Genomic DNA, 26,139 nt, shown 5'->3' on the forward strand with positions numbered 1-26,139 from the left:
AATTAAAAAAAGGTAGGTGTATTTGGTCGAGTTTGTTAAACATGGGAACATGAAAATTTTGAAATAAAAGCACTGTACACAGTACACTTATCTTTTCATTTATTTATCCAACCTAACAAACGGCAAATTATTTAACGCTATAAGGAAAATACATTAAGCTTACTATTATTTTTTCTTTTTTGGGGCATGCCCTGTCACCTTTTAATATGGTGGGTCTATGAGTTCGTTCAAGTCAACTAAGGAGACAGGAAAAATCATGGAAGTTTCAATACCATTGGAATCTTTGTGTAACATCCATATACAAATTGATGTTATTAATAACTACAGTAATATAAGTATAGTATAGACAAATAAACACATAAAGGCCATTCTAGACCACAAGAATCCGTTGCTACCTTCTCAAACATGTCATTCCTTCACGAGCTAGAGTTCCCTCAAGGTCTCCTATAATTCTAGCCGTCCTAACTTCTAGACCTCTTTGAACTTCATGGAACAGATTTCTAATGCTGTCGGCAAACCGGTTCATGTCAATGCCTGAACTTTTCCCCATCTCTTCTGCCACTCCAACAAAGCCAGAAAGTATCTTGGACTGAATTTCCATCAGTTTTTGTCCTGTTGCAACTATGTATCTTTGTAACTGAAATGTTTCTTCTAGGAAGTGCTCCAGTGTTGATGTTTTCTCCTTTGCTCTTGCAGCACTCACATCTCCACGGTTTGCATAGAGGTCATTCTCGTGCTGAAATAATGTGCAAGAAAATTATTGAGTGATGCTTAACATTAGTCCATTTTTTATATATATCAAAAATGGGTATTAAAAAGAAGCCAAAAATGTTGACATGGATAAAAGATTGTTCTGAGGATGTTGTCAATGGATTGTAGAGACAAAAAAAATACTAATGGAACTAAATAGAATTAATGCTTACTTACCATCCGTTTGCAAAGATCGTCAGTCTTCTCTTGGAGGGATTGATATCTTCCAACTTGTTTATTCAGCAACGTTGTCAAGGACAGATAAGCCTTCATACCAACTTTGCTATCATCAGTAATTTCTGCATGCTCGTCATTGGCTTGCCTTCCTGTTAACCTTTCAACAAGAACAAGTTGCTGCTTCAGCCTCTTGATCTTGTAGGATATTCCAAGAGCATGAAGGTCCATCTTCCCTAGGGACTTTTTTGTTGTACTTAAGGTCTGGCTGGTAGATGCTATCTTTTCAGAAGCATCAGCTTCTACTTTACTTGGACTTTGATTTTGCATAGGAGTAGTAGGACTATCCTCCCTAGAAATACTCTTTTCTTCTTCAATCTCAGTTTCTGGAGATTGAACTAGTAAATTAGCACCGTTAACCTGGTCATGGGGCTGACACTGTACTTCCTTCTCACAATCTTCCTCAACCAAAGTTTCCATCGTTTCTAGCACTTTTTCACCTGGTTTTCTCTTGACAACCTTCACTCTTGACCAGACAGCCTCTTGGGCTATTTCTAAAGATTGTGGAGGCAAATTTGAGTTATTTTTTAAGGGCCTCAATTTTGATACAAATTGCTCTTTCAGGGAAGTCAGTTCATCTTCTCTCTCCAAAAGTAAGGTCTCCAATCTCATCTTGTCATGCCTTAGCTGTGTCACATCCTTGACCAGCCCCTCCACATGTGCCTGCATCTGTTTCATTTCTAATTCTGTTCTCAACAACTGCCACCGAAATGCCTCTAATTTTTCATCTTTGAGTCGCATTTGTTCAGCAAAAGCATCTAGCTCTAAGTGATGCCTCTGTTCAATCAAGGTTGCATACCTTTCTGCCTCAGCTCTCACCCAATCTTCCAAACGCTTAGCATTAGCAGGAATGGCTGGACACAAAATAATAGGACAAAGGGTCAAGGCAACTCTATAGTCTATACACCAACAACAAATACAAACAGAAACAATACAAGTTTGAAGAAATTAATCTTACATAAGTCTCCATTTCTTTGCTGCAAATAGTGATCAGGAAAGGGTGAAAGTTGGTCTGGTTCATTTGCAATGTGTGAGGACCCTGTGGAACTATGCTGCACACCTCTATTACCAGGGAAAACATCCATCCTTGAACTCAAGTTAACCAACATGCTTTTTAAGGATTGTCTTTCATGTTTTCCTTCTGAAACAGCCTTCCACCTTTGTGTCTCCTGCTCAGCTTGCTTCCTCCTAGCCTTTGATAACTTAACCTCCTTCAACAGCATTTGCTTCTCTGCAGTGTCCAGCTTAGACTTCCTCAACATTGCTGACAAAATTTTATCCTTCTGTTCCAAATCCTTGTGAAATTTTGTGATCTCCAAAGACAATTTCTGCGCCATCAAATCCGACTCCTCCTTCTTCTCCTCCACAGAAGCAAGCTCTTGTCTAGTAGCTTCCACTTGCTTAACCGCGCGACCGAGTTCAGCCTCAAGCTGCCTTTGGTTTGACACAAGCTCAATGAAAGCAGTTTTGTGCTTCCTAAGATCAGAAGAATGCTCTTGAGCTTCGCGCCTAGCAGATTCTCTCGTTTCTTCAGCATCCTTCTCGACATTGTTCAGCTTTTCCTCTAGCTCCTTCCTCTTCTGCTCCTCTTGTTCAATCTCCTTGTCTCTTGACTCCACCAAAGATTCCATGTCCTTCAATTTCTGATTTAATTCAGAAATAGCAGCATCCTTGTTTCTCTCAAAAACTCTCAGCTCGCTCAGTAGAGCCCCAATCTGCTGCCGAAGTCTCCTCCTTTCACTCAACCAGCTTTGCTCTTGTGCTGCAAAGATTCCCACAACTTTCTCATTGGCCTTGGCATCCTCATGCCTCATTTTTTTCAGATTCTCAATTTCTCCCTCAGCAATTTTGAGTTTGCATTCTCCCCCATTTCGCATTCCCTTCTGAAGCTTCCACACAACCAACCCCAAGAGTCGAGCACTCCCTTGAAGCATTGTGTCACGGATTTTAGACCATTTCTCAACCTCAACTTGTGGTTCTTCTGTGAGGACTTGGAGTGCAAAGAATGCACAAGAAACACCAAAATACATGGGATACATGCTTTCAGTGTCACTCTTGTTGTCACACCCATCTCTATCCAAAACAGAAACTTCCTTCTCACCCATTCCTGTGAGATCGGATTCCCTGGCACCTCTGCAACTGAAAACCAAAAGTTAGGAAACAAAACCAGCAAAGACTGTAATTCCCACATTACCTTACAACTCACATGATTCAGACCACATAAATGGGGGAAAAGCACAGACCCACTTCGGATAAAACAGATCACAAAATGATTCAATAATTGGGAAAAACCAAACCAACTAGGCTTAGTACATTGGCAGTGCAATAATTGAGGAACAGCAATACCCGGTGAAATTGATGGGTGCAGAATGTGACTAAAGCAACAGTTTCCTTTAAAAAAAATAAAATTCAACAACTTACTCTTCCCACTGCTGCAACTCACATCCAGTGAAGCAGAAACTGCAGCTAGGGAAAAAGTGTTATTCCAATGGACAAGTTAACTCAACCAGTCACACCAAACAGCAAAGCTCTATGTAAACTAATGTCAAAGGTGTCTTCTTCTATAAAAGGGCCATGAAAGATGGGCGCTTACAAGTGTAACACTGCACATTCGGTTGAAAAAGGGTACTCCACTACTCTACACTGAATAGAAAGAAATCTAATGAATTATGCTCCCTGGTTTTCAGTGAAACACTGCCCTGTCAACCCCACATGCTCCTTCCTTTCTTTCTTTTTATTTTAATTTTCCCTTTCTTCACCACCAACCCCCCCACTGTTTCACACTCTTTTCTCTTTGCCTAAGGCCTTAACCATTTAGCAAGCAAAAGCACTAGATTCCTGGATGCTTGTCACCATTAATTTCAAGAGAGAGAAACTCAGCAACAAAAAGAATAGATATCCAAAATCAATTTGGCTTAGAATATTGAATAAATTCAGAGTTGCTTACCTGTCTATTGATCATTAAAATATACAATAAGACATTTCTGTAATAAAAAATACTTGCAAGACCAGAGTTTCAACTGTCAAGGGTCCAGCTCAATTGATTGAGTCGGATACGTCTGGCTTTGATTCCTAGGGATCAAGCTAGAGTTTCAACAGGAGATAAAAAAAATAAAAAATGAAATTATCATGGACAGTACATATATGAAAGTGCATGGAAGCAGTTACACAAAGTATATTTTTATGTTTTCCTTATACGTATACAAGTTGAGAACAAGTGCTGGTTGCTTTGCAACGTGGTTTACCCATTTTTGAAAATTCGGTCCCTGTCATGATTGGTAGTATATAGTATAACAACAACAATACAAACAAGCGAATTAGTAACCTTCTCCTGGACCACGTATCTTATGCGTGAATTAATCCTACGATTACTGGGGAATTGTTTGCATCCATGTAAATATAATACCTTCACAAGTTAGGAATAATTCAAATATGTTGAGATGCCACCAATTCTACAATATCTGAGATCCTTGATAGTTGTTGTGGGGCAAAAATATATGTTGCGTTCAGTACATATTTCTCAATATCCAAGCAATAAAGGTGTCAACGGTCATGATGGACCCGCAATGCACTAGAGGGATATGTTTGAAGCTTCTATTTAACTGGTTTCCTTTTGAGAATTGAGATGTGCAAAAGCTGGAACCTGTTAAACAAAAGCTATACAACAACAAACTAAATTATGAATGTCAGGGTCATATACATTTTAATACATAGCAGAAAAAATTGAGATACTTTAAGTAGGTGGCTTTTTCTAAGTCCAATAAAGTCTAGTACCAAAGGAAAAACAGAACTTCAATTATGTTTTCTTTTCAACTTTTATGGATTTTTATGGTTAATGTGTTTTTTTTATACATAATACATTACAATGAATTTTTCACTAATTAATATTATATTTTAATTTTGATTTTTGACTCATAAAAACTTTCTCAACCTCAAACAATTGATATAAACCCGTGGAAATATTATTGTTTACTAGACTCTTTTAACGATTATTCAATAATTAATAGCAGAGTCAGCCAGACATAAGTATCATTGATATTTTTATTGGAAGAGGACGACAATGATTGTTTATGTATGTATAGCTATATCATATCATATATACCTTTGCCTTAATTATTGACCGGAGGATGACTCACCCAACCTTTTGCAGTTTTGTATATAAAGGTTTTATAATTTCGAAAATTCAAGATCTGATAGTGGAATGTGAACTCGGTAATGTCGCTTCAAATTCTCCAATACATTATAGAAATGTTCTTTTTTATAATTTTTTCTTCTGAAATTTGATTTTAAAACTTCAAAGATAACGCGAGCTTGGAGGGGTTACCATACCGGTGGATATTGATATTTATCCACCTTCTTGACTACAATAGTATGACAGCAAAGTGTAAGAAAATTTTGATCTTTAAGGAAGAAAATCGAGGCCTATATATGTTCCCACCACGGATCTCGAATTTTTGGTGATGCTTATTTTGGGCCCATGCAAATTGATACGATATCACAGACAGCAGTGCTGCATCGGTGATGAGTGAATGCACAAATATATAAATGAGCTTTACATCAAATCATATCAAAACTCCCTAGAGAGAAAGGGAAAAACACCTCTAACCTCCCTAGAGAGGGGGAGGAAGAGAGCAATTATTAGCTACTGTTTCTGTCTTCTATTTTTTTTTTTAATATGAGGGGGACAGAGATTTTCTGTAGAAATGAAGTTCAGTATAGGTAGAAGTTTGGCAGGTTTGGTTTAAGATTTTCCTGAGATTATGACATGATTGGTGAAAAAGAAAAACTATGATCATTACTCTTCAAACATGTTTGTGATGATTTAAATTATAATCTTCAGATATAATTTCTATTTTCTATGTAGGTCTCAACTGAAATACAATTCTTGGGAGAATCTTGTCCTTGGGGGTGTCTCCCCACTCTTAACAATTTTTGTATACAAAAAATAATATAATTTCAACAAAAAAAAAAAACAATTTTTAATATTAAACTTTGAAACTTATAATTAAAAACAGAAACTTTTTTTAATGAAATTTTATTTTTATTTTCTTATTTTTAAATATAAAATTAATTATTGCAAACAACTTCATATATTTTTTAATAAGTTTACTATAAAATTTAGACAAATTGGTGTTACAAGTAAGCTTTAAAAAAAGTCAATTTAAACAATAAATTATCTCAAAATAATTTTTTACCTAATATATTTAAATGTGAAATATAATTAAAATAAGTAAAACACGGTCACTGACAATTTCCTATGATCTATCAATAAGTTAAAATTCCCCTTTCAAACATTTTATATTGCTAACTAAATAATTAAATAGATAAATATTATTTCATATGCGTGCTCCAAAATGAAAATGTTACTCATAATGAATTGATTGTATATTCTATTTGTGAATATAGAAAAAAAAAAGTTTGAAAATCTATTTCTCGATTTCCAAACAAAACTAGTCACCACCTATCAACTCAAATACATCATGCACAGTTGCACACTGAACAAAATACACAAATCTTTGGGGACGCCTGGCTTTGTTCAACGATTAAACAGAGAACAACTAAATCAAAAACTTGAAACTATCATTATTCTATTGATAGTAGAGAAATACATACACACGCATTTCCTATACACATGTAAACCAATGGATTAATAATTTCATTGTCATTTCACCAAGGTTCACAGTGTATTCATTTAAAACCTTCATTGAATACAAATTTTTGAAGACATGATTCTAAAAGGTAAAATTTGAGGTGCAACTAAACTGTATAATCAAAGATTTTACTGAAAAACTTTCTAAAAGAGATGTAACTATTCCCTCAAAATTATTCAAAAGCTATTTGTCTTTCTAGAAAATTTAGTATGATGCAACCTCTGGTGTAAATTGCCAAGCAAGCTACAAATTCCACAAATATACTTGGGAAAGAGCATGCAAAACCGGGTGGGGTAGGGTAGGACCCTACTAGCACTCACAAGAAAAACACATGTAAATCAAATGAAAATCCTGGTATACATATAATCTTAACACAATCTAACTACAAGTAGTATATCAACTCCAAATTACGGGATTTCGTTAAAAACAGTTTTATCCTAAGCCCGTTACTTAAGCCAGGGAAGACCTCAGTTTACCCACAAGGGGTAAGTTTCTTATTTCCAGCACCACGTGGATTATCATCCTTCCAGTCATCCCAAGCCCTTGCTTTCTCCTGTGCAGCATCATCATCTTCATCATCATCGTCTTCTCCTAGCTTTGACTTCCTATCATTGTGCCAAGATGAATTGACTTCTTCCATGAGTTTGACATTTCTCTCTTGCCATTTGTTCATTATTTCCATTTCTTTTAGCCCGGCCTCCTCAATGCTCATAGTTGGCATCCTTTCATAAAAAAATTCAGCTTAGCATCTCAAAAAATGTAACCAGAGTGCAAGTAAAGTCCATCCTTAGTAATATTGTACAACTCTACTCTCTCAATCATAGGCAACCAATGGGGAGTCCTAGGCAATATAACACTGAAAACTACAAGGAAATAAAACTTCATCTCTTTTTGGGCACATGGTCTGTTTAAAAACACTTATATTTCCCTATTCCAAAGCCTTTCTTAGCCAGGTTGCATGCATTTATTGATAAAGGGGATAATGCGTACCTATGACTAGGTTGGAAGACCTGAGCTGCCATTCTTTCTCTCTCAGTTGTTATGTTTCCATTTACAAGGCTAGCTGGTCCAAATATTAGGGGTTGATGCTTGTGATCGTGTTCTTGTGAAGCCTTTGCTCTTCCTTCTAGAACATCTTGGGCGAAAGTGGCACATGTGATTGGTGGTGATGGCCTAGTGTACTGTGCACGAACTGCAGAATCACGATGCCAAGCTTCTGCTTTCTTGGCACGTTCATCAAGAACATCCTTAGAGAACTCCTTATCCCCATCCTAAAACATGCCAAAATCATAAGAAACAATAAATAAAACCAAATTAAGTATAAAGATTTGTATCTGTTTATAAATTTCCGGGGGATACTCGGAATAGCTATTTATGATACTATGCAATTTGTACAACCAGATATACAGACAGTATGTATGGGAATGTACAATTTCCTGTTCCTTTTTTAAAATAGAACCTGTCTATTATATTTAATTATATATGCTACATTTGGCTTGAGAAACATGCTATGATCTCTTAACAAAGTTAGCCAAGTATCAATTTTCTGCTACTTCGTAACATTTCTTCAAGTTTTAACTTTCAACTCAACAATGTTTCATAAAGTAATAAAGATTTCCAGTGTAATAATATTATCAATGTAAAATAGTAGCAACAGGCCCACAGCTGACTGACTAGATACACACAACAGTGCTTCATGAAGTATTTGACACACCAAGCATTGTACTACCTTGGATTGTCTATCCTTTACAGCAGAAAGCATCTCTTCCTCTTTCTTCAACATATCCAGCATATCTAGTGCCTGAATATGGCACAAGATAAACATGAGAACAATGGAAACAGAAGCTTCAACAACTGAAACTGTTGCATAAGTACAAACCAACCTTACAGATTGCCAAAGATATGGTAGTGATCCAAGCCTGAAAAAGGGGGAAAAATAAATGAATGCTACAATGAGCAGATATAGTTCATACTTCATAGCAATCACACACACACACACACACACACACACACACACACACACTGTTTAAGGCATTTGAAACAGCCAAAATCCATTTCATAAATCACAATCCATTCAGGCAACATATAAGACCACTATAAGTCTCAGAAACCAAATTTTAAGAGCTTATCCCAATTTTTGAAATATATTCAGTGAGTGCTAATTACCAATGTTTACAGAAGTAAGCTGAATTTATGCCCATCTAATGGGAAGCGGATGAATCACATAAAAACAGGTTTTCAGCAATACATATATATAGCATAAGCTCACAAAATACAGTATTACACTAAAATAAATAGCAGATCAGACACAAACCTCTCTTTCTTCTTCCCCATCATCATCCAATACTTCTTCCTCTCCTGCCTCAACAGGGGTGGACAGGGCAGCTGCTTTAGTAGAACGCCCACGTCGTTCCTTTCGCTCTTTTATTTCCAACAACTTTGATTCTGCAGCTCTCTGACGTTTGAACCTAGCGATCTGCACAATAGGATTCAAACTTATAGTGCCTGAATTCTATACAAAATCATGTTATATAATTTATACAAAAAAAAATAAAAAATGTACACCTTCCTGGCCCTCTGATCAGCAACAGTTTTTGGTGCCCCATCAATGTAAGATTCTAACTCCTCTTTTGGGACCAGCTCCATTGCTTCACAAAATGAGATAAACTCCTACAAAAAGGCTGTGTTCAGTAATCATTGATTGAAATGAAAGTTATGAAAATTTAATAAGGAATTGTCCATATTATGTTGAATTGGCTGTTGTGAAAAGGTGAGCGGGTTCCTTTCTACAGATCAGCTCTCACCTTAAGTTTTGCCTGGGAAGACTTTAGAATCTGTATCCTGTCATCCTGTGCTATTTTTTCTGTCAACTCCGCAAGATAAAATGGCACCTGAGGTAATTATGACATGAAATTAGTAAAATAGTAAAAGGCTATCATTGTTAAGTATTAACTACTCAGTTATCTTTACCAATCTGTACAAGTTAGAAGTTAAAACAGATGAAGCAAATATCCCATGGGTGGTGCATATGTCTAGCCTTACCACATTTATACATATCCTTATACTTGGTTCAACAAATCAGGGGAAGAAATGCATAGTGATGATTGGATTTGTTGGTACTAATTGTTGCACATTCCTTTTCTGTTGCTCAGGGGGGAACAGCATAAAAACAAGCATTCCCGTAATGAAACTCATTCCATTAGTAAACCCACCACTAAATCTTTCAAGAAGCTGAATAGCAGCTGAGCATGGCAATCCAAACCATTCAACAAGAAATTGAAATAAAGCCCCTATAGGCACACGTAAAGTTAGTTCAAGTTTCAATTACCATATTGAAAGAATCTTCACTAACCATTTTCCTCCAGTTTGGATTTTGTTGATAACAGATTTTCAGCATGAAACAGTTATGGTTCAAGTTTCACTCTAAAAGCATCATAAACTTAACCTAACTGCACATTACTGCCTCACACGACACGACATGACATGTTTTGATGGAGTGTCCGAGTTAAAAATAATTTCTCCAACGATGGCTCTATTGCTATGAAGTAAAAACACCTATTTAACTCTTCCAAACACGACCTAAATAGGTTCATGGTGGTATTCATTTTCCTTGATTATATAAAATAATGGCGTTAATTAAAAGTAAAAGTAACTAAACTCAAACATACGAACCAGAATGTATTTGAGATTCGTGGTGCTGATATCTTCTTTGGTCTCGTTGGGAGAGAACAAACCTAGATTATTGACCATGTCCTCGCATCTATGCAGAGCCTCGCACCCCTTCTTCACAACCTCCTGAACCCCAAAACAAAGCATATCCATCCGATGAAGAACACAAAAACAAAAACAAAAACAAAAAGAGAGACAGAAGAGTATAGCGTACCTGGTCGGCGCCGGAATCGGTGGCTGCGGCGTGGATCTTGCGGGCTTGCTCAAAGAGCGCCGGCAACGGCATGTCATCCATTCTGCACTTTCCTTTCGATTCGATTCGATTCGATTCCCTCCTATTATGAGCAAATCTGAAGCACCTCGTTTATGGAGAAAAGGGAAGGAAAAATCGAGAGAGATCGAGAACGAGAAAGAATGTGGAAGGGTGCACGCTACATACACATGCGCCCTCCACTCACACCTTGCCACTTCCTAAACAAAAATATCACCTTCAAAAAACTGTTTTTTATTTTATTTATCAAAGATATAAAAGTAAAAATATGATTGAAAAATAAGAGTACCTAGTTTTTATTCCATATAACCAACATATTAAAGAAAATCATTCCAATAAAAAAAAACGGATTGGGTCAAGTTTTCAGGTTGAAAAAAGCATGGGTTTCACATGATCCACTTAATTCTTTCATGTAGACATTTATCTATTACAAAATTTAAGGTCTTATAATTGGAATACATCGATCTAGAATAATCCTCAATCAATTTCTAGATTCAATGAAGTGTACGAGAGAAATCAAGCAAGGAAATTTTAACATTATTTGCAAAGATGTTTTAAATTTTTGTAATTTCTAATTATTGTGATAAATAAAAATGTCACTTTGTTAATTACAAATGTAGAAATATGTTCAAATTATAAGTATTGTTTTGTGATGATTTTTAATGGTCATTATGTTAAAATTATTAGAATGTAAATTTTAAATTAATGAGAAAATGAAATTGAAGCAAAATTAAAATGTAAATGACTAAATTAAATATTAATGAAAAAAATAAAAAATTAAAAGTATAATTTAGCCAAAACAAAAGTTACCCTTCAATTTATACTAACATAAAGTTTATTCGATAATTCAATGTGAAAAGGTGGCATGAAGTTTTGCTTAGTGAAAAAGAACCGTATTTTCTTTGCTGTTTTTTAATTATTGCTCAGATACGTGTGAATGAATAACGGGACAAAATTATATTTTTATGTGTATTTTAAAATTAGTAAGAGAAAAAGAAAAAGTTTACACTACATGAATATCAAAAGTGGTTGCATATGATACAAGTAACAATGATTTTTTTTAGTTTATGAGTGTTACCCAAATCCATACATAGGGAGAGACACTAATAACACATGCAATACATCACTGTGTAATTGGTTCAAAGAAATTTTATGAACTAAAAAAATTAAAAATTATTTCACTAAATAAATCATTTTTTTACTTATACAACAAGATCTTATATTACATTAATCCTTAAGTTACAAGTAACGATGATCTGATCATAGAAAGTTCATACACTTAAATTCAAAAAAGAAAATGATAGGCATTCAGTTTTGCCCAAACATCCAGTGGAAGGATTCCACGGTGTATTATAGGTAGGATGTGATTCATTTTTTATTTTATTCAGAAGTCCATTTCATTTGACATGACAAGGACATTCAATGATTGTTTGTACGGGCTTTCAACCATTAGTTCTATGATCTAGGCATGCCTTAACACTGAAAAAAGTTATGAACACAAGCCCATCTAATGTCAACTAATCTATGGCCTATTTAGTGCCAACCTCATGGCCGTTGTCAGAGAGTTTTTAATTTTGGGTAAATAACACTCATTTTTAATATATGATTAAATTATACTTTTATATTAAAATATTAATTTTTTTCAAGAAAATTAATATAACGTTTGTTAACTTTTTTTTAATGCAAACGAGTTTTTTAAAGTCAAAATTCCCCTTACTACAACTCTCTATTATTATCATTCACAGAAAAAAAAAACTCTAGTATAATCAATTAATTTTAAAACTTTAGAAAGTGAAATAAAGATTTCTAAAAGCAGTTCAAAGCCAATATGATAAAGAGCTATTGCCATGGGATATCTTAAAATAGATTTTTTTGGTCTCAGATTTGGAAATCACATTGGATCTCAATGAACTCAAAAATTCGATAGAGACAAAATATGAAGTCTCTGAATGCGTATATTTTTTTATTCATAATGTTGGAACCCAAAACTTTATTTAAATAAAACTAAATTCTCTATCACTTAGACTAATAGATATTGAACTTAAAATGGATTGATCTTAAGTCTAAATCACCTCATGAGAAAAAAAGAAGAAAAACTCCAGTTTGTTTATAAAAAAATTGGGGAACCCACTTCATATTTAATGATTTTCACTAGTGATTTTGTTTTTTTTTATAACAAATTTTAACCAACATTAGAAATGCAATAGAAAAAGTATATCAAAAGACATATATTGAATAGTGCGTTGTTGTCGCTTGTCTTATATATACTATTTATATCATGTTTGGTTTCATGTTCATATGATAAAAAATACATAATAAGTGTAAAAATCAAAAGCTAACAAAAAAAAAAAAACTTCAGTGTAAAATGAGAAAATGCCTTCTGAATTTTGAATTATACTAGAAAAGGTCATCCATACAACTGACCCAAGCATATCTATCTTCAAATCAATATAAATGTATATGCAGCTAATGATGTATGATTAATTATAGTCAGATGATAAAATTATATAGATTTTAACCTGTGTATAGCATGAGAGCGTTCAAGAGTTCAAAATACAGCGTATAGGTAAAGAGAAAGTATATGGAGTTGGATAGATATTAGACATTAATGTCAAGTATAACACGCAATCGATAATGAAAAGGAGGCATATGCACTAATGCAAATACACACTATTGGAAACGTCAATCAGATATTTCAAGCTAACAATTGTTTTGTTATGCCGCATCTGTTAAAATATTTAATATTCGAGTGCCAACTTGCCACAATAATTGCAGTTTTTTTTCCCCCCTAAATAAAATTGTTGATTAGTCCCATAATTTGGCATCCATATGGTCTTATCTCTGAAACGTGTTCGCTGCCCATGTGCTGGTAACCCTGAAACTGAACTCTTTTGTCGACCATGAACCAACCCTAAAAGGGATCCTTCATAGTTGGCCACATCAATGTGCCAGCACAAAAATTGCCATTCCCTATCCCACCACACCGACCCTAAAGACACAATAGCTAGTATCCCGTTCGAATGATTTTCTGTTTTTAGTTTTGAAATTATTAAAAATTAACAAATTCAGTGTCAATTTTACCGAACACATTTATGTTTTGAAATTGTATTTTAAAACTAAAAATAAAAAATTTACTCCTGCTGTATCTGACTATCTGGTGTGAAAGTTACATATCGAAACCCCCAACCTAACAGCATGTACGTTCACTGATCAATCAAACTATAACTAAAGATCTTTAGGAACAATTCCTACTAAATGTTAATTAATACCAAACCAACCAAATATATGGCCAAACGGGTTTGGTTTTTTTTTTTTTTTTTTTCCTTGTAACCTTTATAGAAATCACAGAACTTATCTTTTGACCACATCAGACAGCAGAGAAATTAACTGTATGACAACTGACAAGGATAGAATCCCTAATTGATCAGTCACTCACTCTGCAGTTTCTAAAACAGAATTCCACCCTTCATATCAATACATGGGAACAGTCACATGTATCAAAGTTCAGAACAAATACCCGAATTAACATAATCAGTAAACAATCCGTGAACCAAATACGAGACATGCCGCATCGCATAATAAATCAAGTTACGATAGTAATAACAATGTTTAGCAAGCAGAGAAGAAAAGAAAGTATAATATGATAGTCAACACGTGGAATCTGTAATTTTGCACAATTGAACATGATAGGTTAACAAGATGGATCCTTGATGGTTGGATATGCAATTCCCATTAAGAAAAAGAAGGAAATTTCCAATGGAAATGGGAGATAAAAAAAGAAGGAAGAAGAAGAAAACCGAAACCCCCCAATTACATATTACATATACATAACAGGTATGCGTATGTTCTCTCTGCAGTCTGCAACTTTCACAGTTATCAAGTGTGAATAAAATATTTTTTTTTAAAAAAAAAACAAGAAGCTAAAAATCCCTACCTCCAGAGAAAGAAGAAGGGACAAAAACGAACCCGAAAAAACGTGAACTTATTTTTTTTTTTTTTCAATTTTGAGAGAGAAGAAAAAAAAAAGTAGAGTGTTTAGAAATTTGGATTGGATGATTCAATAGGCCATGCACTTGAAGCCGCTGCAGACCCACAACCAGATGACAAAGAGGACAGCGCAGACGAACAAATCGAGGAGGAGGAGGACCCACACGTGTTTCTTCCAAACGTGCTTGGCCTTGTTGCTGTGGTTGTGGAGCTGGGGCTTGAGCGAAACGGCGTCGTCGGAGACGTCGAGCGTGGCGGGCGCGTCATTGGGCCTTTTCTTTTTCTTCAAGCCCTGAGCTGGAGGGTTGAGAGGAGGAGAGGGTTGTTGTTGTTGCTGCGATCTGTTGTTGTCGTGAAGCGCGTTTTGGAAGATGGTGTGGAATTGGGATTGGAAGGAGAGAGGGGCAAAGTGGTGATTGTTGGTGGGGGGTAGGGTTTGACGGAAGGAGGATCTGATGCGGTGGAGGAAGGGGAGGGTTTGGGATTTGAGGAGGGAGTGGTGGGAGATGGAGAAGAAGACGAAGGGAGGGTCGATGAGGAAGGTGTATGTGCGGTGGTTGACGGTGTGGGAGAATAGGGAGTGGTTGGGAGGTGTTTGGGCCACGCATTGGGCCGCCAAGGCCTCCATGTTGGGCTCCTTCTCGCTCTGGTGCTGCCCCAGGATAGTCTCCGATCGAGCGATGCAGGCGTAGTGGATCAATTCCGGATTCGAAATCATTGCTTTGCACCAATTCACATCAATGGCATTGGGATTCAGATTAGGGATTTTGAAAAAAATTAAACAAGGGTGGCCACGCACCGCGCCCAACCGCAACCGCAACCCCAACCAAATTACCAACTTGTCCTCCTATCTCTTCTGCCCCAACCCATCTGCTGTTGTTGCCTTTCTCTTCTTTACATCTCTCCTTATTAAACAATTCTCAGGCATCACGATTCCACTATCAATCATTATTCTTTTCTAAAATTATCACTTTTTAATATTATTACTAGTATTCCGTAAAAGGATTTTTTAAAAATTGAGCAACAAATTTGATTCCACTCCTTTTATTTTGTTACTTTATTTATAATAACTAACTAATATTTTAGTTTGTGTAACGTGGAGGATAAGTATTTATTTTTATATAGATTATGTTGTAGTAAAACTAACTAGTTTTATAAAAAACTAGAAGATGGACAAAAACTTATAAATTAACTGATTTAACTTAAACTTAAATATTTGTTAAGATTAATTGTTAAGAGTTATAAGATTGATTTAATGATAGAAGAAAAAAAAAAGATAAAATTATAGGTTCCAATTTTTTCTAGTATAAAAATTAATAAAAAATAACAAATTAACCACTAATATTGATTTTTTTTAAAAATGTTAAATAAATTAAATTAAATTTTAAATTACAATTAAGAATTATATCGTTAAAAAAATAATAAAAACTAGCATTATATTATATTATATTTTTTAAATAAGTCAAACAACTTTAACTTTATATGCTTTTTTTAAAACGATATAGCATTCAACAAAAATTTAGCATATTATATTTTTTTTTTACTGCAACATATTATATTAAAAACCTCAAGTCTTATCCTACTTAAGTAATTCTAAAAAATGTTCATATTTCTATATTGTTTTAATGACCATCATAAATTATAGCATTTGTCTCCTTAATAAGACTATGATGTATCCTCCTTTGAGTCCTTCCTCCACAAGTTTCTGTTATTTAGACCAGCTAAAAAACTAGTATTCTGTATAATACCTCATCACACTTAAATTTTTTTACTCCTTTTGTAGGATATATTCTGTCAAAATCACTCATCAAGTCTAGTATAACTTAATCGCCAAATGAATTAGATAAAAGTGATCCAAAGATTATTGGGTTGCAGGTAGGGGTGGAAATGAGCCGAGCAGCTTGTCGAGGGTTCTTTGGCTCAGCCTATGTAAGACTCGGCTCGACTTGTTTACTATAAAGGTCAAGCTCAAGCTTTTTAAAAAGCCTTTTTAGATAAAAAAGCCAAGCTCAAATCATAAAAAAAGCTTGTTAAGCTTGACAAGCCGACTTGTTTAACTAATAATAATAATAATAACTTTATTTTATCAAATCTTATCTTATCCATATTTTATTCTATCTAGATTTTATTTTATCTAGATTTTATTCTATCTCGATTTTATTTAGTCCAGGTTTTATTTCATCCCATCTTATAATCTTGTCCAGATTTTATTTTATTTCATTTATGGGCTTGGACTTAAAATAGATTTGTAAGCTTTGAGGCTGAGGACCTATATAACAGCACCAAGGTTTTAGTTTAGAGAGTTTTTTTTTCGGAGAGGAGAATAATTCTAGAATCTTAAAATTCCATTTTTTATTACTGTTCATGCACACTGTTCACGTAGGATAAAATTCATTTTCTGCAAATCATCTCTAATTCATACATTTATTAATATTATGCTCTTTTTATTTTCTATTGATATACTTTATGCTTTAACGAATTGAATTTAATATGATTTTGTTTATCAATTATTTTTGGATTTGTACATTACTTATAGGAAATTTTATAAGTTTCTTTTTTTAGTTAGTATTTCACTAGATTTTAAAATAATTAATTAATCAAAGACGTCTTTAAGCAAACTTTTAAATAGGCTCGTGGGTCAAGCCAGACTTTTATATAAGCCGAGCCGAGCCTTAAAAAAAAGCCTATCACAGGTACTGAGCCAAATTCAAGCCTTACGTGTTCAACTCAAGTCGAGCTCAAGCCTAGTAAAGCTTGGCTTGGCTTGACTCATTTCCACCCCTAGTTGTAAACTAGCAGGGAGTTGCCTAAACAATGCTAAGACAAAAGTGGGTGGGGTCAGCCTTTGGATATCAAAGAGATGCATGCACAAGACAAAGATTGACGCATCTTGCAAATTGTGTCGGTCATTTTTCATACTTTTTAAGTTTTAACCAATGCTAATAAACGCACATGCTAATAAACAGCTCTGGATTTATAAAAATTCCAATGTGGCACATGACCGGTTCTAGAACCCTGTTCCAGTTCAAAAAGCAATAACTAAGCATCACAATTGATTATTCATTTGTCCCTTGTACGGTAAAAAAAAACTTGTAATAGCATTTAATAATATTGGCATAGTTACAAAGTCGAGTTATTCTATGAGAGGACCTCCTAGCTGAGTTTATGTACCCTATCATATCATCAAAAGAGTACGGCCTCAAGACGGGTGAGATATGTGCATTCCTAAAATAAATTTTGCGTTTTCATAATCAAATTACACCAAGCTGGTGGACTCAAACGAGCAAAGAAAAATTGCTTCCTTCCTGTTATCACTAAGCCATAATTATGAACATGATAATCTTCTTAAGTAGCCTGAGTATTGAAAGAAAATCTTGCGTAGATCTTTTATGCAAACTTCATTTCAGCTTTCAGCAATAGGGAGGGTCGGTGAATGCCCACTCAATGACTTGCTCGTATTGAGTGGCAGCATTTACCCACGTGTAATCTCTTGTCATGCCTCTTATCATCAATCCCTCCCAAGAAGACTTGTATTCATTGTATGTTTGAATGGCATATCTTAGAGCCTGTCAAAATTAATAGAAAAGTTAAGATCATGATGACAAAAGAGGTGAAACATTCTAGTCGGAACATCATGAAAATGAGAAAAGTTAGCCATTCCTGTTGTAACAATATTGTTAGAACAAAGGATGAAAGTTTGAAAAAAAAGAAAAGAAAAAAAGGCTTCAAGTCCACATTCCAATATGTTAGTCCACCATAGACTGTATGGAATGAGAATGGAACAGATTCCTTGATGTTTTAGTAACTTCATATGGCTGTTTTTAACGTCTAGAGGCCGACTCGAGATTCAAAAAGCCAACACAATGAATAATAGCAATGCCAATTAGAGATGAATGATCCCTACCAAGAACTATTTCATCAGTCAGAGTAAACTAGACCAAGCATGCCATGATTGTATTAAGATGCTATCAAATTATGCTTAATTTAAAAACAATGAATTTGAATGGACCAGAAATTAAGCTTACCGCTAGCATGCTCTCCTTTGTTAGTGGAGAAAATGTCCACCTGTCAGTGAAGTTCAAAATAATGTCAGAAAATATATAATGAGCATATTCATCTTGTATTAGTGAAATCCTGGGGTTGTAAAGTTATCCTTGACAGTGTCAGAAAAAAAAAACATAGCAAGAAGCAGTTCAATAGATTTAGAAAGCTAACCATTAGTTTATATTTCAGAAAAGACTTAAATATGTTTTTATTCCCTCAAATTTGGATACTCTTGTTTTTTATCCCCTAAATTTAAACTTGCTTCTTTTAGACTTCAATTTTGAAAAATGCTCTTTTCAATTCTAGGCTGATTTTTTGGCAGTTTGAATACATAATTTGTGGTGTGTTTTTTTATTACAGGAAGGCTAAAAAAACATTTTTTGAAATTGAGAGACTAAAAATACAAATTTAAATTTAAGGAATTCAAAACAACAGTGACCAAAATTTAAAGGCTTCATAAAACTAAGTTTGAATAGATGGACCTGCTTTTTGTTAACTTAGATACTATTTTTTTCCTACCACAATTCCAGTCGACAGTTGTGACCACCTAATCTGTTCTTACAACGTATATTTATAATTGGCAATGTTACATGCGGTCATATTTTATCCAGGCTTTTACAGGCTTATGGGAGTTTATCTGATCACTTTTTTATGCTTACATTACTTTTACAAGTTTAATTTATTTTTAATCACTGTATTATACTTAGTAATCAGCAATAGAAAATCTCTAACTGTCATGATTCACAGCAAGAAATTTAAACAAGAGCCATGCTTATTATACAGGTTCCGTTTTTGTATTATGCTATAACTATGTTAGTTTCACCTGGACCAAAGAACTGTAAGGTTCATTAAGAAAATATGGCAATTCGATAATTGAAGAATAATAAATCAAAGCTCATGGACAACATACCCAGTGCTTTCAGCTCTGCTTTCTTCAGCATAGGGATTAAAATTATGAACAGTATCCTGTACGAAGAGAAAGGCATCAAGGCAAAGAAATCATATTGAACTAGTCAATTGTTTATATTTTCTTGACTTACTCTTAGCCCCCCAGTTTCATGAACTACGGGTATAGTTCCATATCTCATTGCATACAACTGATTCAGTCCACAGGGCTCGAATGCAGATGGCATTAACAGTATATCACAGCTGACCATACCAGGAATACAGTAAGAAGCATAGTTGATGTAGATATAATAAGGAAATTTTGAATGAACTGCAATTGTCCTATAAAAGATTCATAAATTTTGGATTACCCTGCAGTTATTTTATGAGATATTGGAACATTAAATCCCACCCAACCCCGAAATTTATCTTTATAAATTGATTCTGTTGCTCTCATCCAGTCTTCATAAATAGGGTTTCCTGAACCAAGCATAACCTGGAAAAGAATAAGGAAAAATAACTAACCATATAGGAGGGTCACAAATATACAACACACTCCGCAGAACTCAAAAGCTCTACTTACATCCATCAATTAGAATTCAAGGGGCCTCAATTACTCTCAAATGAAATTATTCATACAAGGAGGTTGCATTTGAAGAATGATCAATCACATGATTTTTTTTTATGGTAAGTATCAAGATGTTTAAAGTTTTATTTAGCAGGTATAGTCTGCAATGTCTCAAGATATATTTTATACCCTACAAGTAAACACAGCCTACATTCAGATACCACCATTCCATGAATTTAATTATTGATTGCCACAGCATGTGTTTATAGAACACATATATAAAATCACTTACAAACTGAACATCAGCTTCCATGAGCTCTGGCATTGCCAAGCGAATCAGGTCAATACCTTTCTGGTAGTCCAGTCTTCCAATGAATCCAATCTATAAGTTTCAGCAACAGTCAATACCAGAAAGAGTGAGCAAGAATTTTGCATTGCAGATAACAAACTTACCATTGGACAATCAGGCCTCATTGGAAGACCCAATTCCTTCTGCAAAGAAATCTTGCATTCGGCCTGTACATTACATATAATTACGATAAAACAATTTCAGCTAATGAGATACAAAGGAAGGGTGATAACTGATAAAGGGAAAGTGTAAAGCAACCTTCCCGGAAAGGTCATCAGCAGAATAGTTGCAAGCAATATGTTTATCACATGACGGGTCCCATTCAGTGACATCAATTCCATTTGTGATCCCTAGTCAATAATAAAAATTGTTACAAGTTTGAGCATCAAGGCACATCATTCAGTAAAGAATTATTTTTTTTGTTTTGCTTTCAAATTCACATTCATTGATTCCCAAGTCACAACTACTAGTACAACTGATAGCATAAGACAGCATCATGAGAGAAAAAAAAAATAATGACAAAAGAAGCTTCTAGAGTTCGCAGTGCTTGCAAACTAAACAATTCCTTTGCTACTCAAGTAGTGAATTTGTGAAATCGAATTGGGATGTTATTCTGACAATAAATTAGAGGGACTTTCAACAATTTTCTATTCAAAATAGAGACCAGTATCCATACAACAGATTCTATGACACCAGTCAAGATTGACAAACAAACACACAACTTTGACTGGTCCAAAGCAGCGTTAGCATTTTATCCAAATGCATTACCTAATTGACTTGCAAGAAGTTATCTGAACTATACTGGTTGATGGCAAAACAAAACGGAAAATGAATAGAACCCTCCTTAACTCTGGCTCATTTCCCCTTTCTTTCCCTCATTTTGTATATTTTATGTTAATGATTTGCCACCAATGCTACACTTACCCTATGTATGTTTGCATGAGACGCAACAAAATAAGGGAGGATAGAAAATTTTTAAAATTGCTTCTCGAATTTTCTTTCCTCTAAACTTTCTTTCTACTTTTTCTTCAATCAAACAATACAATTTTTCAAATTTCAAAAGTTTTCATTTGTCTCTATTTTCTCTTTCCTTCCAAACAATAAACATGGTATTATGCTTGAATGATAATAACACCGATGAACAAACCATCACAATAATTTTGCTGTGTAGAAACCAAAGTCTGTTAAAATTAGTCACTCTACAAACTACAATAACAATTAAATAAAAACTGAGGTGCAGTATTGCAGAAAATGAAAGTTGGACAGGATTCTATGCATTTTACGGAACAAAAATCTTGCAATTGGATATACAGATATGAAAGTCTTCTAATCAATTAGAAGACTTCTAGTCACATTAGTGTCTCAAATTTGTGACACTAGTTATTTGCCATCAAATCCAGTAAACATGAAATACTGCTTTCAAATGGGACTTGATTCACAACAGAGGAAAAAAATACTTAAGATATGTATTGACTGTTAAATTGAGAAGATCACAAGGTACTTGTGTAACAAGAATAGCAAAATTTGTTGATCACCCTGTTGATCAGTTTTGTAAGTTTACATTGAAATAAAGCTGCTTTTATGGGTGTCAATGTCCACCAACAACATCAAGCTTAAATGTAAAACATATAATCTGAAACTTTATTGGAGATACGCATTTGCACTGACGATAATTATTTGGCCCAAGCTTGAGTTTAACTTGCTCAAAGATTTACAGTTGTTCTAGGAATTAGGAGTATAAACCACATGTTACCAACTCCAAAATATTAGTCATAAATAAATCTTTGATAGGATGAGCTTCAAACTGTATGCTATAAGAAAAAAAAATATGCAAAAAATTAAAAACATACCACTGAGAATACTTTTTCGACTGCTTAATAAATCATGTAGACCACATCCACCTTCACTAGTTGTTATCTCCCAGGAATAGCCCTGGAAAAGAGAGGCAGATCTTTATGCATTGCATATCATTACATAGTAAATACAAGACACTTGTCTTCTACAAAATTGTTAATTTGTTATGATATCATACATCATAGTGATGAAGTTTTATCTTCTGAGTGATTAACAACATTTTAAAATGAGTATCCAATATGAGGAACAGAAAGGATACTGAGCAACAAAGAAATACCCAATATTTGACACAATAAAACAGAAGTAGAATATATAGTTTGCAGTATTATGACCTTGCTTACTGTAACAATCCGGTCAGCTGTAACAACAGCACCTTTTAGAAAGTTGACAGCTTCACCCGTGTCAAGAGCATGCGTCCTTGCCCAAGTAGGGAACACCCATTCCAGTGCTCCATACCATTCTGAAGGTAGCCCCAAATTTCTATATGTAATTGCAGGCTCCACTCCCTAACATATAAGTTAATCAGCTTCTTTACTGATATAAAAGGCTAAACAACTTAAAGATGTGAGATACACCATCTAAGAATTTATAACAACTAATTCTGTAGGTTATTGCTAACACAGTCTCACCAGAGTCCTTATGTTACAAACTTCTTGAATTAATATCAATGGACATTATATTTAACAAAGCATTATGGACCCTAGTTGTAGCATTACAGATCAAACACTACATCATTTTCCAAGACTGTACACTAACACAAATTAGCATCTTTGATATGCATGCACAGTCACAATCATGTTCAATTCATTCATTTCAATATGACAACCACCAACACAACAGTATATTACATATTAATGAAGTCTAAAATAAATCCAGCCAAATGGGCTTGTGCTTGGCTGTTGACATAAACTTCAAGATAAAAGTAATAATTTTCAGTTTTTAACAATGTACTTGTTATTATAGGCCTTTCAGGACCTATCTGTCTAATTTCTAGAATGTGACTTAATAATCACTGATAAGAGGCAGCCCAGCTGAAGGCATTTGGATGGGAAGTATAAAATAGAACTCATAAAGACCCTTGTTTGTACTTTTGTTGTTGATGCTTGAAATCTCATTTTAAGAAACAGAGATTAAAGAATGATGTTATTGCGCTGCTCTTAGTAACATCAACAAAATAAAATGAAAATGAATTAACTTACTTGATGTGCTATATTATGTATCACTAATATACTACGTGCATCCTTATATACCCCATGTGGACGATACTTCGCTGCCAAAAGTCTGCACCACAAACAAAGTGCTAGTACTCATCCTCAGTAAGACAATAATATGACAAATCACAATATCCTCCAAATGAAACTTAAAAATGTGAAAACTCACATGCCATAATGAAGCCTAATAATAAGTAAATGGATAAATTACACTGACCTCTCTTGAGAGAGGCTTAAACTACATTGCCACTCCCCTAATTTTAAATATTATACTTTTTCCCCTGAGAGACAAAATAAGCTACACTTTAGTTCAGTTTAATGTAAACAAACTCCTTCGTGATGGTGAGCAACTGTGAACAACCCTTCTAGCGGCATTTTCTTTTCTATGCAACTTTCAGAGGCATAGACGGCTAACTACAAAAACTATTATTGATTATAGGTTTTTATAAGATGAAATGAAGTTTTAATCATCCTTACCATCGTTTTTGATGATGCTGAGAATCACAGAGGGAAAAATTGTCCCTAAGAAGTTTGTTTACATTACAATTGAATGGTTAAAGTATGACACATCTTAATCTCTCAGGGGAAGGTGGTGCAATTGAAGCATCTATATGAGAGGAGAGTAATTCACTCTAATTATAAAAAGGAAAAAATGTAGTTTCCAAACTAGATAACAAATTGCTAGACTTTAGGGGAGCCATTGGAAGAAAGATAGTCTTTACTAAAGCAAATGTATTTGCTTCTTTATTTTAATAACAGAAATAATATGCTTAGGGAAATAACTCATTGTATTTCTTCAATTGCAAAAAAAAGGGTGGATAAAAGTAGGTATGCATACATAGGAACTAGGCTGGCATGCCAATCATTAGCAAGGAATAAACATTTTTCTCCATAACTGAACCCTCCCAATGGAAGCACCAATGGGGCTTCACATGCTGCATGGCAAAGTAAAGTGAACCGAAACTGTAAAACCAAATGAGAAAGAAGTTCATCGTTATTCATGGATGTATAATACTAATCTAGCATCAAAGCTAGAATTTAACAAGAATATACCTGATTATCCCCAAAAGTCCCAAACTTGTCTCCATACGGATTCCCTGGTCTATGGAATGAGGGATGATCCACAAATACCTAAAACAACAAGGCAGCACCAAGCATCATCCACAAAGAAACAAAGTAGATCTTACGATGTAAAAAATCAAATGGTTTTGAACAACTCTAGAGTAACAAAAGCCTAAAACCAAATAATCTGAAGTTCATACCCAGTCAACCCCTTCCCTATACTCATGGTAAAAGCCAATTTCTTGAGCACCTCCAAAGCAAAACACTTTGGTGCTTTGATCAAGATCAACTGCCCCAGCAAACTTGAGATCCTCAGAAGTACCATGAATGTATCTCGGCGTGACAACCATGACACGGTGTCCACGGCTTGCCAGTGCTATTGGCAAAGAGCCACAAACATCGGCAAGGCCACCGGTCTTCGAATACGGTGCCGCTTCAGAAGTCACAACAACAATGTTATGTGACACTCTAGTCTTAGCTTCCTCTTCTTCTGTATCCTCAACCTTGGGTTTTTCAACCTCATCGCTACTAGAATCTTCCTCAGTTATAGAGTGTGACACATTCATAAACTCTTCAAGACCTGTGACAACACTTTGATCAACTCCTCAAGACCTATATATATATATATATATATATATATATATAACATCCTCTAAAACTTGCTGGATGCAACATTATTCTCTAATTGTCACAACATAACAAGAATACACCATATTTTCAATTCAATAAAAACAGAGGACTTAAAATTAACGGAATTAGAGTAAGTACTAGCAAGAATTTCACATGCATGCCAATAAATAAAAATGTGTCTATGAATTTTAGTATGGAAATGAAAATTTAATGAAAAAGAAAGGTATGAAACCAGAATTAGGAAGCAAGCGAAAGCCAACGAGATAGCCAAAATCGTCTGTTTCTCTGGCTAATACAAGAGCTCTATCGTCTTTGTGGTGAGAGACTTGGTCTTCGAAAGCGAAGGGTCCGTCTTGTGAAGTAGCACCGCCGCCACCTTGAAGGTTACCGGAAAATGATCGCAAGTTGGCGTTTCTAGTTTTACTATTGAGAAGAGAAGGGAAACGAAGTTGCCTTATTGATCGTGAATTGTTGAAAGATTGAGATGGTGGTGGATGCAGAAGAAGAAGGAGAGGAACAAGTTCCAGAGACTCCATAGACAAATCCAATGCGGGAGGGAAGGGATTCTGAACCAAAAAGGAAACCAGAGAGCAAAAAGAAAGCACCCAGCACAAGTTCACATGACATGTAGTAATGTAAGCTACAAGTTAGATTTGGAAAGAGAAATACGTACGAATACCATGCGTTAGATCCTGAATACGCGCCAAAACCCATAACCAAGATTAACGATGTTTTTTGTGTGAAGGAAAACGACTAAAGATATTTTTTTTACCTTTCTTTCTATTTTTGGCCATATCACAATGTAATATTATTTTAATCTATACTTATACAGTTATACTTATATTTAATTGATTTTAATCTTAATAATTCCTTTTGAGTAAAAGGATTATATATTCATTGTGTAAAATATTTTAAACTTAAATATAATTATATTATTTTTATTTTGTTCGATTTGTAATTGTGTTTAAATGGAC

The 26,139-nt window shown here is 34.6% G+C and overlaps 4 protein-coding genes across 12 annotated transcripts; all 4 read right to left on the reverse strand.

Annotated features, from left to right (window-relative positions):
• Nucleotides 1-263: 263 nt before the first annotated feature.
• LOC100807704 (myosin heavy chain, striated muscle) lies at nt 264-4,407 on the reverse strand. Of its 9 annotated transcripts, none has more exons than XM_041015051.1 (4): nt 4,391-4,407; nt 1,943-3,123; nt 928-1,838; nt 264-736 (listed from the first exon to the last, which is right to left on the reverse strand). In XM_041015051.1, the coding sequence occupies exons 2-4, from the start codon at nt 3,087-3,089 to the stop codon at nt 392-394; spliced, it is 2,403 nt and encodes an 800-aa protein (XP_040870985.1). In that variant the 5' UTR covers nt 3,090-3,123; nt 4,391-4,407; the 3' UTR covers nt 264-391. The 9 variants fall into 9 exon arrangements, with proteins under 9 accessions (XP_040870985.1, XP_014630426.1, XP_014630425.1 ...); XM_014774940.3 differs by lacking the exon at nt 4,391-4,407 and adding an exon at nt 3,932-4,217 and having other exon boundaries at nt 1,943-3,117; XM_014774939.3 differs by lacking the exon at nt 4,391-4,407 and adding an exon at nt 3,932-4,217.
• A 2,562-nt stretch (nt 4,408-6,969) lies between these two features.
• LOC100807894 (PP2A regulatory subunit TAP46) lies at nt 6,970-10,776 on the reverse strand. Its single transcript, XM_003523313.5, has 9 exons — nt 10,519-10,776; nt 10,308-10,430; nt 9,440-9,526; nt 9,201-9,305; nt 8,950-9,111; nt 8,519-8,554; nt 8,365-8,436; nt 7,626-7,906; nt 6,970-7,357 (listed from the first exon to the last, which is right to left on the reverse strand). The coding sequence occupies exons 1-9, from the start codon at nt 10,597-10,599 to the stop codon at nt 7,108-7,110; spliced, it is 1,197 nt and encodes a 398-aa protein (XP_003523361.1). The 5' UTR covers nt 10,600-10,776; the 3' UTR covers nt 6,970-7,107.
• A 3,440-nt stretch (nt 10,777-14,216) lies between these two features.
• Nucleotides 14,217-15,512, reverse strand: LOC100808430 (phytolongin Phyl2.2). The gene has a single exon (XM_003523314.5). The coding sequence runs from the start codon at nt 15,278-15,280 to the stop codon at nt 14,633-14,635; it is 648 nt and encodes a 215-aa protein (XP_003523362.1). The 5' UTR covers nt 15,281-15,512; the 3' UTR covers nt 14,217-14,632.
• Nucleotides 15,513-17,641: 2,129 nt separating this feature from the next.
• On the reverse strand, nt 17,642-25,807 carry LOC100807354 (soluble starch synthase 1, chloroplastic/amyloplastic). The gene is made up of 15 exons (XM_003523312.5): nt 25,398-25,807; nt 24,736-25,115; nt 24,527-24,604; nt 24,312-24,436; nt 23,462-23,543; nt 22,595-22,768; nt 22,259-22,340; nt 20,667-20,758; nt 20,513-20,575; nt 20,352-20,441; nt 19,863-19,987; nt 19,647-19,755; nt 19,517-19,572; nt 18,588-18,627; nt 17,642-18,128 (listed from the first exon to the last, which is right to left on the reverse strand). The coding sequence occupies exons 1-15, from the start codon at nt 25,699-25,701 to the stop codon at nt 17,973-17,975; spliced, it is 1,956 nt and encodes a 651-aa protein (XP_003523360.1). The 5' UTR covers nt 25,702-25,807; the 3' UTR covers nt 17,642-17,972.
• Between the last annotated feature and the right edge of the window lie 332 nt (nt 25,808-26,139).

Source organism: Glycine max, chromosome 4 (genome assembly GCF_000004515.6).
Source record: "Glycine max cultivar Williams 82 chromosome 4, Glycine_max_v4.0, whole genome shotgun sequence".
In the NCBI taxonomy this organism is placed as follows: domain Eukaryota; kingdom Viridiplantae; phylum Streptophyta; class Magnoliopsida; order Fabales; family Fabaceae; genus Glycine; species Glycine max.